The sequence below is a fragment of the Coregonus clupeaformis genome, chromosome 31 (assembly GCF_020615455.1).
Source record: "Coregonus clupeaformis isolate EN_2021a chromosome 31, ASM2061545v1, whole genome shotgun sequence".
NCBI classification, from domain to species: Eukaryota; Metazoa; Chordata; class Actinopteri; order Salmoniformes; family Salmonidae; genus Coregonus; species Coregonus clupeaformis.
Genome location: NC_059222.1, coordinates 45,913,569 through 45,929,393, shown reverse-complemented (window position 1 = coordinate 45,929,393; position 15,825 = coordinate 45,913,569). Strand labels below are relative to the sequence as shown.

The following is a 15,825-nucleotide window of genomic DNA, read 5'->3' as shown; positions in this document are numbered from 1 at the left end:
ATGTGGTCTATGCTGTAGTGTCCTGACTCCTGACATGTGGTCTATGTTGTAGTGTCCTGACTCCTGACATGTGGTCTATGTTGTAGTGTCCTGACTCCTGACATGTGGTCTATGCTGTAGTGTCCTGACTCCTGACATGTGGTCTATGCTGTAGTGTCCTGACTCCTGACATGTGGTCTATGTTGTAGTGTCCTGACTCCTGACATGTGGTCTATGTTGTAGTGTCCTGACTCCTGACATGTGGTCTATGTTGTAGTGTCCTGACTCCTGACATGTGGTCTATGCTGTAGTGTCCTGACTCCTGACATGTGGTCTATGTTGTAGTGTCCTGACTCCTGACATGTGGTCTATGTTGTAGTGTCCTGACTCCTGACATGTGGTCTATGTTGTAGTGTCCTGACTCCTGACATGTGGTCTATGTTGTAGGTCCTGACTTGTCTATGTTGTAGTTCCTGACTCCTGACATGTGGTCTATGTTGTAGTGTCCTGACTCCTGACATGTGGTCTATGTTGTAGTGTCCTGACTCCGGACATGTGGTCTATGCTGTAGTGTCCTGACTCCGGACATGTGGTCTATGCTGTAGTGTCCTGACTCCTGACATGTGGTCTATGCTGTAGTGTCCTGACTCCTGACATGTGGTCTATGCTGTAGTGTCCTGACTCCTGACATGTGGTCTAGTCATTCCTGGAAACCTTTGCCCAGTACATTACATCCTGAATGACATCTCTCTCTGCCAAAAGGAAATAGAGTGTTGCAGTCCTGAAGAAATTAATTATGAGGCCCTTTCCCCGTCCCTGTATTTACTAGGAGAGGTATTGACGGTTTACCTGAGCCTGCGGTTTTACTTTCTCCCTTCCTGACAGTAACAAGCCTTGAAACTAGACGAGTCATTTGCTGCTTTGGTAAATACACCATGGCATGTTCTACTGTCTGACTACATGGCACTGAGATCATTCTCTCTCTGTCAGGCAGTCAGTCAGTCGCTCTCAGGAGATAGGCAGTGGCACCCTATGGGCCTGGTCAAAAGAAGTGCACTATATGGCACCCTATGGACCTGGTCAAAAGAAGTGCACTATATGGCACCCTATGGGCCTGGTCAAAAGAAGTGCACTATATGGCACCCTATGGGCCTGGTCAAAAGAAGTGCACTATAATGCACCCTATGGGCCTGGTCAAAAGAAGTGCACTATATGGCACCCTATGGGCCTGGTCAAAAGAAGTGCACTATATGGCACCCTATGGGCCTGGTCAAAAGAAGTGCACTATATGGCACCCTATGGGCCTGGTCAAAAGAAGTGCACTATATGGGGAATAGGGTGCCATTTGGGACGTAACTCCTCCCTGTCTCGGAGGCCGCTGCGTGCCAAGGAGGAGGGTTGAACAGATAGATTCTACAGACACGAGACAGAGCCACAATCACTGCTCTGATGCTCGGTAGGATGGCTGTGTTGGCTGGGAGCATTTACATATCCCTGTATAACCGCTGCTGTTGACAAGACTCCAGGAAGGAAGACACATGTGTGTGTGTGTGTGTGTGAGCTGCTACAGTATGCTAGTAATGAGTGTCTTTGAGCTGACAGACAAAGCTAGCCGAGCGCCACTCGGTGGCAGATATCGCCCTCCTGCATGGCCTGCCAAGCAAGCAGAGGGCGGCAGAACATCTCTCTGAGGGCAGAATGGGTCGGAACATCTCTCTGAGGGCAGGACGGGACAGAACATCTCTCTGAGGGAAGGACGGGACAGAACATCTCTCTGGGGGCAGGACGGGGCAGAACATCTCTCTGAGGGCAGGACGGGGCAGAACAACAGTACTGACAGGGGGGACAGACAACAGTAGTGACAGGGGGACAGACAACAGTACTGCCAGGGGACAGACAACAGTACTGAGAGGGGACAGACAACAGTAGTGACAGGGGGACAGACAACAGGACTGACATGGGGGACAGACAACAGTACTGACAGGGGGCACAGACAACAGTACTGACCGGGGGACAGACAACAGTACTGACAGGGGGCACAGACAACAGTACTGACAGGGGGGCACAGACAACAGTACTGACAGGGGGACAGACAACAGTACTGACAGGGGGCACAGACAACAGTACTGACAGTGGGGACAGACAACAGTACTGACAGGGGGGACAGACAACAGTACTGACAGGGGGGACAGACAACAGGACTGACAGGGGGGACAGACAACAGGACTGACTAGGGGGGGTACTGACGGGGGGACAGACAACAGTACTGACAGTGGGGACAGACAACAGTACTGACAGGGGGGACAGACAACAGGACTGACAGGGGGCACAGACAACAGTACTGACAGTGGGGACAGACAACAGTACTGACGGGGGACAGACAACAGCACTGACAGGGGGCACAGACAACAGTACTGACAGGGGGGACAGACAACAGTACTGACAGGGGGGACAGACAACAGTACTGACAGTGGGGACAGACAACAGTACTGACAGTGGGGACAGAACAGTACTGACAGTGGGGACAGACAACAGTACTGACAGGGGGCACAGACAACAGTACTGACAGGGGGTACAGACAACCACACGTCTCCCTATTTGGGCAGGACAGGCTAGCTGAGCTGGATGTGACAAACAGCAGTACAGACAGACAATAGTGTCACTGTCGCTCAAAATGACTGCATTCACACACACACACACACACACACACACACAGATTGAAGTGAGAGTGCTCTCTGCCTCCTCTATAGTATAGTAAGGCATGATAGAGCCCTCTGCTGGCCAACAGTAGAGTAGCTTTGATGTCCTGCATGAAGAGGGCTTTACGCTTCTGATATCTGAGGAAATTAACCATATTTTCTCGTCTGTCAAAAAAGTTGCAAATGACTGTAAAAGGACAACTTAACAATTTACAGGAAAGGTAATCAGTGTTCTGGAAAGGAATCAGTGTAAAAACCACTGTTGTGTTCTCTCTCTCTCAAGCTCCACTGTACCCGAGTCAACGTTGAGGGGAGAGATCTCAGGAGAAGTTCAGAACGCCAGCTGGGGTGTAGAAGCCGGTGCAGTCGGTAGAATACCTCTGGGAAATCTGGACGGCATTCAGATCAAACTCCCCAAACTGGTACGACCCAAAGCTCTACATTAAGAACAAAACAAGAGAGTTTGAACAGTACTGTTAATCCGAGTTCTAGGTTGCGTCCCAAATGGCACCCTATTCCCTATATATTGCACCACTTTTGACCAGAAGTAGTGCACTATATAGTGAATAGGCTGCCATTTGGGACAACTGCCAACGGAACACATGGCACTGCCAGAGACTCTCCGGTGACATTCTTATCAGGTTGCTTCTCAAACGGCACCCTATTCCCTGCACTACTTTTGACTAGGGCCCATAGGGATCTGGTTAAAAGAAGTGCACTATATAGGGAATAGGCTGCCATTTGGTACGCACACTGTATAATGACAGACGCTACTGCGCTGAAGGCCCAGTTTGTCCTATCTAAACACTGGGAGCACCCCCAAGGTGAATCCAGTTCTGATGCGTCTGTATGAAAACACTCTATAGGGTGCCATGCTGATTTATCCTCTATATATACACAGAGCCTTCACAAAGTATTCACACCCCCTTGACTTTTTCCACATTTTGTTGTGTTACAAAGTGGGATTAAAATGGATTTAATTGTATTTTTTTGTCAATGATCTACACAAAATACTCTGTAATGTCAAAATGGAAGAAAAATTCTAACATTTGTAAAAATAAAACGGTATCTTGATTAGATAAGTATTCCACCCCCTGAATCCCTACAGGTTAGAATCACCTTTGGCAGCGATTACAGCTGGGAGTCTTTCTGGGTAATTCACTAAGAGCTTTGCACACCTGGATTGTACAACATTTGCACATTATTATTTTTAAAAGTCTTCAAGCTCTGTCTAGTTTTGCCATAGATTTTCAAGCCGATTTTAGACTAAACAGTAAATAGGCCACTCGGGAACATTCAATGTCATTTGGTAAGCAACTCCTGTGTAGATTTGGCCTTGTGTTTTAGGTTATTGTCCTGCTGAAAAGTATAATAATATAATATGCCATTTAGCAGACGCTTTTATCCAAAGCGACTTACAGTCATGTGTGCATACATTTTTACGTATGGGTGGTCCCGGGGATTGAACCCACTACCCTGGCGTTACAAGCGCCATGCTCTACCAAATGAGCTACAGAGGATTCACAAAGGTGAATCTGAACCAGGTTTCACTCTAGGATTTTGCCTGTGCTTAGCTCTATTCCGTTTCTTTTTATCATTAAAAAAAAACTCCCTAGTCGTTGCCGATGACAACCATACCCATAACATGATGCAGCCACCACCATGCTTGAAAATATGAAGAGTGGTACTCAGGGATGTGTTGTGTTGGATTTGCCCCAAACATAACGATTTGTATTCAGGACAAAAAGTTAATTTCTATCCACATTTTTTGCAGTTTTACTTTATTGCCTTGTCGCAAACAGCATGCATGTTTTGGAATATTTTTTTATTTTATACAGGTTTCCTTCTTTTCACGCTGTCAACTAGGTTAGTATTGTGGAGTAACTACAAAGTTGATCCATCCTCAGTTTTCTCCTATGTCATTTTTTTTTTAGCACAGCCATTAAACTCTGTAACTGTTTTAAAGTCACCATTGGCCTCATGGTGAAATCCCTGAGAAGTTTCCTTCCTCTCCAGCAACTGAGTTAGGAAGGAAGCCTGTATCTTTTTAGTGACTGGGTGTATTGATACACCATCCAAAGTGTAATGAATAACTTCACCATGCTCAAAGAGATATTCAATGTATATCTACCAATAGGTGCCCTTCTTTGCGAGGCATTGGAAAACCTCCCTGGTCTTTGTGGTTGAATCTGTGTTTGAAATTCACTGCTCGACTGAGGGACCTTACAGATAATTGTATGTGTGGGTTACAGAGATGAGGTAGTCATTTAAAAATCATGTAAAACACTATTATTGCAGACAGAGTGAGTCCATGCAACTTATTATGTGACTTGTTTAGCACATTTTTTATCCTGAAGTTAAGGCTTGCCATAATAAAGGGGTTGAATACTTTATTGACTCAAGACATTTCAGCGTTTCATTTTTAACTAATTCGTAAACATTTATAAAAACATAATTCCACTTTGACATTATGGGGTATTGTGTGTATACCAGGGTCAAAAAAAAATCTCAATTGAATCCATTTTAAATTCAGACTGTACACACAACAAAACATGGATAAAGTCAACAGGTGTGAATACTTGGTGAAGACGCTGTACTGTACTGATCATTGGACCCAATGAGGAAATGGAGGCTGATTCTCACTAACAACATTCATAACATTCTAAATTCTTAGGTCTAATGAAAAGTAATTGATATTTTCAGGTATGGTTGGTTGGAGGGATCAAATCCAGTGTGTTGGGTTGGCTGGGACTTTAGGGTGTCTGTCAGGAATATATTTCAAGTCCAATCAACACTCTATTCCAGTGTTTCTTAAATCATGGTCCTGGGGATCCAAAGGGTTTGATGATAAGCCTATCAGTGGAATCAGGTGTGTAGTGCTAGGGCAAAAATGTAATTGTGTACCCCGTTGGGTCCCCAAGGGCCAGTTTTTCTAAAGTGATCTGGATTTCGCCTACCGGATAGGATTTAAAGCATAGAAATGGAATGAACAGTCAATTATTCAATAGTTCTATTCATTCTAATTATATGCATTTAATCCTATCCCATAGGCTAACTCCAGATAGATAGATCACTTTAGAAAAACTGGGCCCAGGACTAGAGCACTGCTCTATTCAGACAGACCGCACCAGGAATATACTTTTGTAGTTCTAATGTTTCACCACCAGATGGCAGCTGATCCACGTAGAACAGAGCCAGAGGTATTGTTGCACCACCTACCTGACTGGCTCCCATCTTACTGACTGAATGAACTGGCTACCATCTTACTGACTGAATGAACTGGCTACCATCTTACTGACTGAATGAACTGGCTACCATCTTACTGACTGAATGAACTGGCTACCATCTTACTGACTGAATGAACTGGCTACCATCTTACTGACTGAATGAACTGGCTACCACCTTACTGACTGAATGAACTGGCTACCATCTTACTGACTGAATGAACTGGCTACCATCTTACTGACTGAATGAACTGGCTACCATCTTACTGACTGAATGAACTGGCTACCATCTTACTGACTGAATGAGTGTGCTAAATAAATCTCAGTGAGTGAGTGAGTGTGCTAAATCTTACTGTATTATGTAAACCCGGAAGGCTTAATGTTTTCCTGGAATGTTCCTATTCCTTCTGTGAATAATCGTTCCACACAAAATATTATGGGTGTAACTAACTAAAATAGCCAAGAGTAAAGATAACCAACAAAAATATACTGTTGCTCAATATAGGAGAGAAATGATCTGCTATGAGACAGACCTAAGGTTGTATTGTTGTACAGACAATAGACTCAGGTGAAGGCACCACCAGGATGTTTATTTGTTTGGTGTGTTTGACCTCTTACCTTTAATATGTTCCTGGCATCGAAGGCCTCCCGCTCCTTCATGTTGTGCCTTCCTCCTGTGGCTTCGGCTAGAAAACACAAAAAGCACCGTGGGTAAACCCTGAGCACCGTGGGTAAACCCTGAGCACCATGGGTAAACCCTGAGCACCGTGGGTAAACCCTGAGCACTGTGGGTAAACCCTGAGCACCGTATAGGTAAACCCTGAGCACCGTATAGGTAAACCCTGAGCACCGTGGGTAAACCCTGAGCACTGTGGGTAAACCCTGAGCACTGTGGGTAAACCCTGAGCACTGTGGGTAAACCCTGAGCACTGTGGGTAAACCCTGAGCACTTTGGGTAAACCCTGAGCACCGTGGGTAAACCCTGAGCACCGTGGGTAAACCCTGAGCACCGTGGGTAAACCCTGAGCACCGTGGGTAAACCCTGAGCACCGTGGGTAAACCCTGAGCACCGTATAGGTAAACCCTGAGCACCGTGGGTAAACCCTGAGCACCGTGGGTAAACCCTGAGCACCGTGGGTAAACCCTGAGCACCGTGGGTAAACCCTGAGCACCGTGGGTAAACCCTGAGCACCGTGGGTAAACCCTGAGCACCGTGGGTAAACCCTGAGCACCGTGGGTAAACCCTGAGCACCGTGGGTAAACCCTGAGCACCGTGAGGTAAACCCTGAGCACCGTGGGTAAACCCTGAGCACCGTGGGTAAACCCTGAGCACTGTGGGTAAACCCTGAGCACTGTGGGTAAACCCTGAGCACCGTGGGTAAACCCTGAGCACCGTGGGTAAACCCTGAGCACCGTGGGTAAACCCTGAGCACCGTGGGTAAACCCTGATACTGAGAGCGTTGTCGTTTCTAAAAGGATGTATTTGGGTGTTTTTGGAGCCTGTGTTCATGTTTTATCTGTGCCTCTGCAGAACGAGCAGCAGGAAGTTCATCACTGGTGGGGTCTGGTTCTCAAAACCCAGTGGACACCTATAACATGTCATTTACATCCTAAATACACATTTGATTAACAAAAAGGTCAACTTGTCCTTTGACCCTAATGCACAAAACACTTACCTATTGTAATAGGTGGACAACCCTATTTATATAGTGGAGTTCACCCTCAACCACACTGCTTATTACAACACACTGTTCAAACCAGGTGGATCTCACTATGAACTGTACTGGGAGATATGATTCTAAATGAGCCTCTCTCTGAAAAACACTAAATAAATGACAGCCTCACCACCACCACCTTTATTTGTCAATGACCCTGTCTAAATCTAATAGCTGTGATTCTAACATAATGCTGACCATTCATCTGGTATGCAGCAGTGACGGAACTAAAAGACTGCATTCTGAGCAATTCCACTAGTCAACAACAAGAGCAGAACCAACAGCAGCCTTCCCTCACTCTCTCTTTGGCCACAGCTCTGTTTGTGTGCAACAGGGCAGAGTGTTTTCCAACAGCAGTGACAAGGGGTTTCATTCAGTTGGCCGTGGATCAAGTCCAGCCCTAGTTCTTTCAAGCATGAGTTTACACAGGGCTGGCCAGAGACAGGCCAACAACACAAGGCTGGCCAGCTGAGAGACTGGCCAACAACACAGGACAAAGGGAGGGGTCTGGCCAACAACACAGGACAAAGGGAGGGGTCTGGCCAACAACACAGGACAAAGGGAGGGGTCTGGCCAACAACACAGGACAAAGGGAGGAGTCTGGCCAACAACACAGGACAAAGGGAGGGAGTCTGGCCAACAACACAGGACAAAGGGAGGGGTCGGTCCAACAACACAGGACAAAGGGAGAATTCTGGCCAACAACACAGGACAAAGGGAGAATTGGCCAACAACACAGGACAAAGGGAGGGGTCTGGCCAACAACACAGGACAAAGGGAGAGTCTGGCCAACAACACAGGACAAAGGGAGATCTGGCCAACAACACAGGACAAAGGGAGAATTGGCCAACAACACAGGACAAAGGGAGGGGTCTGTCCAACAACACAGGACAAAGGGAGGGGTCTGGCCAACAACACAGGACAAAGGGAGGGGTCTGGCCAACAACACAGGACAAAGGGAGGGGTCTGGCCAACAACACAGGACAAAGGGAGGGGTCTGTCCAACAACACAGGAAAAAGGGAGGGGTCGGTCCAACAACACAGGACAAAGGGAGAATTGGCCAACAACACAGGACAAAGGGAGGGGTCTGGCCAACAACACAGGACAAAGGGAGGGGTCTGGCCAACAACACAGGACAAAGGGAGATCTGGCCAACAACACAGGACAAAGGGAGGGGTCTGTCCAACAACACAGGACAAAGGGAGGGGTCTGGCCAACAACACAGGACAAAGGGAGGAGTCTGGCCAACAACACAGGATAAAGAGAGGGGTCGGTCCAAGAGCGTCCACTAAAACTCTGTACCACTTTAGGAACAGAGACTGTTCAAATCTAGGGAATGCCATTGTTGTTGTTGTTGTCGCTACATCCGTGTTGTTATAATATAATATATAATATAACTATAATATGCCATTTATGCAGACGCTCTGTCCAGAGACTCTGACTTACAGCCATCGTTTGCATACTGATCTTTTTGTGTACAGTGAGCGATCGAAAGCCCATCTATTGCGACAAGCGCGTGCTCTACCAGCTGAGACTTTGTACTTAAAGCCCATCTTTATGCTGACTGACTCCGTGTCCAGTGACTCTGACTTAAAGCCCATCTTTATGCTGACTGACTCCGTGTCCAGTGACTGACTTAAAGCCCATCTTTATGCTGACTGACTCAGTGCCCAGTGACTCTGTCTTAAAGCCCATCTTTATGCTGACTGACTCCGTGCCCAGTGACTCTGACTTAAAGCCCATCTTTATGCTGACTGACTCCGTGCCCAGTGACTCTGACTTAAAGCCCATCTTTATGCTGACTGACTCAGTGTCCAGTGACTGACTTAAAGCCCATCTTTATGCTGACTGACTCTGTGTCCAGTGACTCTGTCTTAAAGCCCATCTTTATGCTCACTGACTCCGTGTCCAGTGACTCCGACTTAAAGCCCATCTTTATGCTGACTGACTCAGTGTCCAGTGACTGACTTAAAGCCCATCTTTATGCTGGCTGACTCCGTGTCCAGTGACTGACTTAAAGCCCATCTTCATGCTGACTGACTCAGTGCCCAGTGACTGACTTAAAGCCCATCTTCATGCTGACTGACTCAGTGCCCAGTGACTGACTTAAAGCCCATCTTTATGCTGACTGACTCAGTGCCCAGTGACTCTGACTTAAAGCCCATCTTTATGCTGACTGACTCAGTGCCCAGTGACTGACTTAAAGCCCATCTTTATGCTGACTGACTCAGTGTCCAGTGACTCTGACTTAAAGCCCATCTTTATGCTGACTGACTCAGTGCCCAGTGACTCTGACTTAAAGCCCATCTTTATGCTGACTGACTCCGTGTCCAGTGACTGACTTAAAGCCCATCTTTATGCTGACTGACTCAGTGCCCAGTGACTCTGACTTAAAGCCCATCTTTATGCTGACTGACTCAGTGCCCAGTGACTCTGACTTAAAGCCCATCTTTATGCTGGCTGACTCCGTGTCCAGTGACTGACTTAAAGCCCATCTTCATGCTGACTGACTCAGTGCCCAGTGACTCTGACAAATCCCATCTTTATGCTGACTGACTCAGTGTCCAGTGACTCTGACAAATCCCATCTTTATGCTGACTGACTCAGTGTCCAGTGACTGACTTAAAGCCCATCTTTATGCTGACTGACTCAGTGTCCAGTGACTCTGACTTAAAGCCCATCTTTATGCTGACTGACTCAGTGCCCAGTGACTCTGACTTAAAGCCCATCTTTATGCTGACTGACTCAGTGCCCAGTGACTCTGACTTAAAGCCCATCTTTATGCTGACTGACTCAGTGTCCAGTGACTCTGACTTAAAGCCCATCTTTATGCTGACTGACTCCGTGTCCAGTGACTCTGACTTAAAGCCCATCTTTATGCTGACTGACTCAGTGCCCAGTGACTCTGACTTAAAGCCCATCTTTATGCTGACTGACTCAGTGCCCAGTGACTGACTTAAAGCCCATCTTCATGCTGACTGACTCAGTGCCCAGTGACTGACTTAAAGCCCATCTTTATGCTGACTGACTCAGTGCCCAGTGACTGACTTAAAGCCCATCTTTATGCTGACTGACTCCGTGTCCAGTGACTCTGACTTAAAGCCCATCTTTATGCTGACTGACTCCGTGTCCAGTGACTCTGTCTTAAAGCCCATCTTTATGCTGACTGACTCAGTGCCCAGTGACTGACTTAAAGCCCATCTTTATGCTGACTGACTCAGTGTCCAGTGACTGACTTAAAGCCCATCTTTATGCTGACTGACTCAGTGCCCAGTGACTCTGACTTAAAGCCCATCTTTATGCTGACTGACTCAGTGTCCAGTGACTGACTTAAAGCCCATCTTTATGCTGACTGACTCAGTGCCCAGTGCTCCTTAAAGCCCATCTTTATGCTGACTGACTCCGTGTCCAGTGACTCTGACTTAAAGCCCATCTTTATGCTGACTGACTCAGTGCCCAGTGACTGACTTAAAGCCCATCTTTATGCTGACTGACTCAGTGCCCAGTGACTGACTTAAAGCCCATCTTTATGCTGACTGACTCAGTGCCCAGTGACTGACTTAAAGCCCATCTTTATGCTGACTGACTCAGTGTCCAGTGACTCTGACTTAAAGCCCATCTTTATGCTGACTGACTCAGTGCCCAGTGACTCTGACTTAAAGCCCATCTTTATGCTGACTGACTCAGTGCCCAGTGACTCTGACTTAAAGCCCATCTTTATGCTGACTGACTCAGTGCCCAGTGACTGACTTAAAGCCCATCTTTATGCTGACTGACTCTGTGTCCAGTGACTGACTTAAAGCCCATCTTTATGCTGACTGACTCCGTGTCCAGTGACTCTGACTTAAAGCCCATCTTCATGCTGACTGACTCAGTGCCCAGTGACTCTGACTTAAAGCCCATCTTTATGCTGACTGACTCAGTGCCCAGTGACTGACTTAAAGCCCATCTTTATGCTGACTGACTCAGTGCCCAGTGACTGACTTAAAGCCCATCTTTATGCTGACTGACTCAGTGCCCAGTGACTGACTTAAAGCCCATCTTTATGCTGACTGACTCCGTGTCCAGTGACTCTGACTTAAAGCCCATCTTTATGCTGACTGACTCAGTGCCCAGTGACTCTGACTTAAAGCCCATCTTTATGCTGACTGACTCAGTGCCCAGTGACTGACTTAAAGCCCATCTTTATGCTGACTGACTCAGTGCCCAGTGACTCTGACTTAAATTATTAGGAGGTTACTATGACAGTGGCAGTTCAGACAGTGGAAAGCCTGCTTTAAGAGAACAGTGACACTTATTTTGCTTTTTTTTTTTTCAAGTATGTGCGTGTACTCTGGTAATTGTCCTTGTTTTCAGGCTGAAGCTCCAATACACATCAGGTGAACACACATCAGTGATGGCCATAGACAAAACCACCTTCTTCTTCCTACCTGAAGCAACCTTCCTGAACAGAGTGTTCATCACTGTGCCGTGCAGTTTCACTCTGTCCCATTCTCTGACCATCAGCCCTGAGGAAACAAAGTGGTCCACCAGCCGCTCCACAATGGCCTGCAGCCTGCACAACAGACAGTCAACACAAGAGTTAGTTGTTCTTACCTGGGAAGCAACACTCTCACACTATTGACATACTAATGATCAACATCATTTGAATGCACTAATTGTATATCGCTCAATCTGTCATAAAAAAAAGGTAAACTGTAAATATAATAATAATAATAATACTAATAATACTACACAGAATTTATATAGCACTTTTCAAGGAGCGGTAAAAGAAAGGAAAACAAGGGTATCCAACCCTCAAGAGAAGTAACCAAACTCTTACTTATCCGAGCCGTCTTTCACGTGGACCTTGGCGTACAGGACATCCACCATCGCTGGGTCATCGTTCATGTACTCAATCCCTGTCACCTCCAGCGGGAGAGGCTTCCCTTCTGTGATGGTCCTGAAACATAACATCACATAACATAATGTGTGTTACATGACAGAACATAACATGACGTGTGTTACATGACAGAACATGACATGACATAACATGATGTGTGTTACATGACAGAACATGACATGACATGACGTGTGTTACATGACATAACCTAATGTGTGTTACATGACATAACATAACATGACACAACATGACATAACATGATGTGTGTTACATGACATACATAACATGACATAACATGACATAACATGACATAATGTGTGTTTCTGGCTCCAAGTCTTTATACAATCCCTACAATTATCCAGGGTCATATTCATTCAGAAACGCGACAGAAAACGATTTAAAACGGAAAAAACGAAAATGAGCATTTCTTATTGGACGTCTAGATAGGGATAGTCCCTCCCTGTTTCAGTCCGTTTTCTCCTGTTTTGATTCCTAATGAACATGACCCAGTTGTCAGTCAGATACCTACTTGATAAAGTCCTCACAGTGCTGGAGTTGTTCACATGCTCTGGTCACTTCCAGGTCGTTCAGCAGAGCCAGGGTGCCGACTGTTAGATGGAGTTTAGCAGGGTTCTGGAAGATGCTTCCATCTACTCCGTGGTCCTTAACAAGAGAGGAGAGGAGAGAGACCTGAGATTAGTATTAGTATTTATTATGGATCCCCATTAGTTCCCGCCAAGGCAGCAGCTACTCTTCCTGGAGTCCAGCAAAATTAAGGCAGTTATACATTTAAAAAAAACATTACAATACATTCATAACAGATTTCACAACATATTAAGTGTGTGCCCTCAGGCCTCTACTCTACTACCACATATCTATAACATATAATCCATGTGTATAGTGTGTGTAGTGTGTGTAGTGTGTATAGTGTGTATAGTGTGTATAGTGTGTATAGTGTGTGTAGTGTGTGTAGTGTGTATAGTGTGTGTAGTGTGTGTAGTGTGTGTAGTGTGTATAGTGTGTGTAGTGTGTATAGTGTGTGTAGTGTGTGTAGTGTGTATAGTGTGTGTAGTGTGTGTAGTGTGTGTAGTGTGTGTAGTGTGTATAGTGTGTGTAGTGTGTATAGTGTGTGTAGTGTGTGTAGTGTGTGTAGTGTGTGTAGTGTGTGTAGTGTGTGTAGTGTGTGTAGTGTGTGTAGTGTGTGTAGTGTGTGTAGTGTGTGTAGTGTGTATAGTGTGTGTAGTGTGTGTAGTGTGTGTAGTGTGTGTAGTGTGTGTAGTGTGTGTAGTGTGTATAGTGTGTGTAGTGTGTGTAGTGTGTATAGTGTGTATAGTGTGTATGTTATCGTGTGTTTGTAGGCATGTGTCTATGTTTGTGTTGCTTCACAGTCCCCGCTGTTCCATAAGGTGTATTTGAACTGACCGCACAGAGAAATGCTGTAGGGTGAAGTTGCCCCTAGACACTGATCTTAGGTCCGTTTTGCGCACACGCACACACACACACACACACACACACTCTTCCTTACCTGAGAACACTGCTCCAACACCTCCTCTTTAAACCTCAGGAATCCGTCCTGAACTTGAGGGTGGTTCAGAGCGAACGACAGGAAGTGGGTGAACGGTTGCTTCCTGCGAAAGCTCTCCACCAGGAGCTCGACACGAGTCACGGCAGAGGACACCGCGGCCTTCTGGGAGCCAGTGATCACTAGCACAATGTGAGACCGTTATTGTGTGATTGTAATGTGAGACTTTTATTTTGATATCCCATTATTCTAGCCCTTGGGAGAAGAGGTTCATGGATAATGCTTCAGTCTTGAGTTTGGAGTGGTTGCAGGACACACGTTCTTGGCTCACTTTTATCACTAAACTCATTAATATGAGTTGACAGCAAATCACTGAAACCACCAGAGGTAGAGAAAGGAGAGTTTTGCTAGACTGGTCCCAGATCTGTTTGTGCTTGCATAGCCAACTCCAATAGTCATTGTCTTGTTATTCTGACCATAGGAGTTGGTGAGACAGGACAAACAGTCACAATATTGGACCAGGCTACAGTGTTGCACCATTATCCGTACTATGGACCTCTGGTTTGGGCTGGTCTCCTAGCTCTGGTCCAGGGCGTTACGTGCGGCTTGAGCCTTCTTCAAGAAGGCTGAATAAGGCTCAAGCCCTGGACCAGAGCTACTGGTCTCTCCGCTAATAAAAAGGCCACTCACCGATCTGCCCTTCCACTCCTTGTTTTGGAATGTTGATGGATGTCTTTGTGTCTGACTCTAGCCTTCTACGGGTCTCTCCTTTCCTTCCGATGATGTATCTGTTAACAACAACACACTTCTCTGGTTAGTACACCTTGGGTCTTAACCTTGATTTCAGTTGAAGATGTACACATAGGGCCTACTGACCATAATAACACACACACACACACACACACCTAATACATCAGAATGTTACCATGGTTACCCCATGGATATTCAGTCTGAAAGAAGTCTCTACAAGCCAGAATGTTGAATACGATGATATGTAAATGTACTTTACCGGTTGTCCGTGCTGTTGGTCCTTTTGACGATAGGAAGTGGAGATAGAATTCCCACAGGAAAGTATTATTAACCCAACTGTTTGGGCCGCTGGTCTGTATGGCTCTGTCAGCTTGTATTCCTGGTACACTGCATGGCCAAACGTATGTGGACACCTGCTCGTCGAACATCTCATTCCAAAATCATGGGCATTAATATGGAGTTGGTCCCCCCCCCTTTGCTGCTATACCAGCCTCCACTCTTCTGGGAAGGCTTTCCACTAGATGTTGGAACATTGCTGCAGGGGACTTGCTTCCATTCAGTCACAAGAGCATTAGTGAGGTCGGGCACTGATGTTGGGCGATTAGACCAAGGCTCGCAGTCGGTGTTCCAATTCATCCCAAAGGTGTTCAATGGGGTTGAGGTCAGGGCACTGTGCAGGCCAGCCAAGTTCTTCCACACCGATCTCGACAAAGCATTTCTGTATGGACCTCGCTTTGTGCACGGGGGCATTGTCATGCTGAAACAGAAAAGGGCCTACCCCAAACTGTTGCCACAAAGTTGGAAGCACAGAATCGTCTAGAATGTCATTGTATGCTGTAGCGTTAAGATTTCCCTTCACTGGAACCAAGGGGCCTAGCCCGAACCATGAAAAACAGCCCCAGACCATTATTCCTCCTCCTCCACCAAACTTTACAGTTGGCACTATGCATTCGGGCAGGTAGCGTTCTCCTGGCTTTCGCCAAACCCTGATTAGTCCATCGGACTGCCAGATGGTGAAGCGTGATTCCTCACTCCAGAGAACGAGTTTCCACT

The 15,825-nt window shown here is 46.3% G+C and overlaps 1 protein-coding gene across 1 annotated transcript in view; it reads right to left on the bottom strand.

The window, feature by feature from the left end:
• The window catches only part of ascc1 (activating signal cointegrator 1 complex subunit 1), a 39,354-nt gene that overhangs the window by 21,774 nt on the left and 1,755 nt on the right, over positions 1–15,825 (bottom strand). The window contains exons 3-9 of the mRNA XM_041836062.2: positions 14,713–14,810; positions 14,026–14,204; positions 13,030–13,163; positions 12,441–12,560; positions 12,049–12,173; positions 6,521–6,588; positions 2,973–3,115 (exon numbers count right to left, since the gene is read on the bottom strand). Of these exons, the coding sequence (XP_041691996.2) occupies positions 2,999–3,115; positions 6,521–6,588; positions 12,049–12,173; positions 12,441–12,560; positions 13,030–13,163; positions 14,026–14,204; positions 14,713–14,810 (841 nt within the window). The 3' untranslated portion in view covers positions 2,973–2,998. The remainder of the gene's footprint in view (positions 1–2,972; positions 3,116–6,520; positions 6,589–12,048; positions 12,174–12,440; positions 12,561–13,029; positions 13,164–14,025; positions 14,205–14,712; positions 14,811–15,825) is intronic.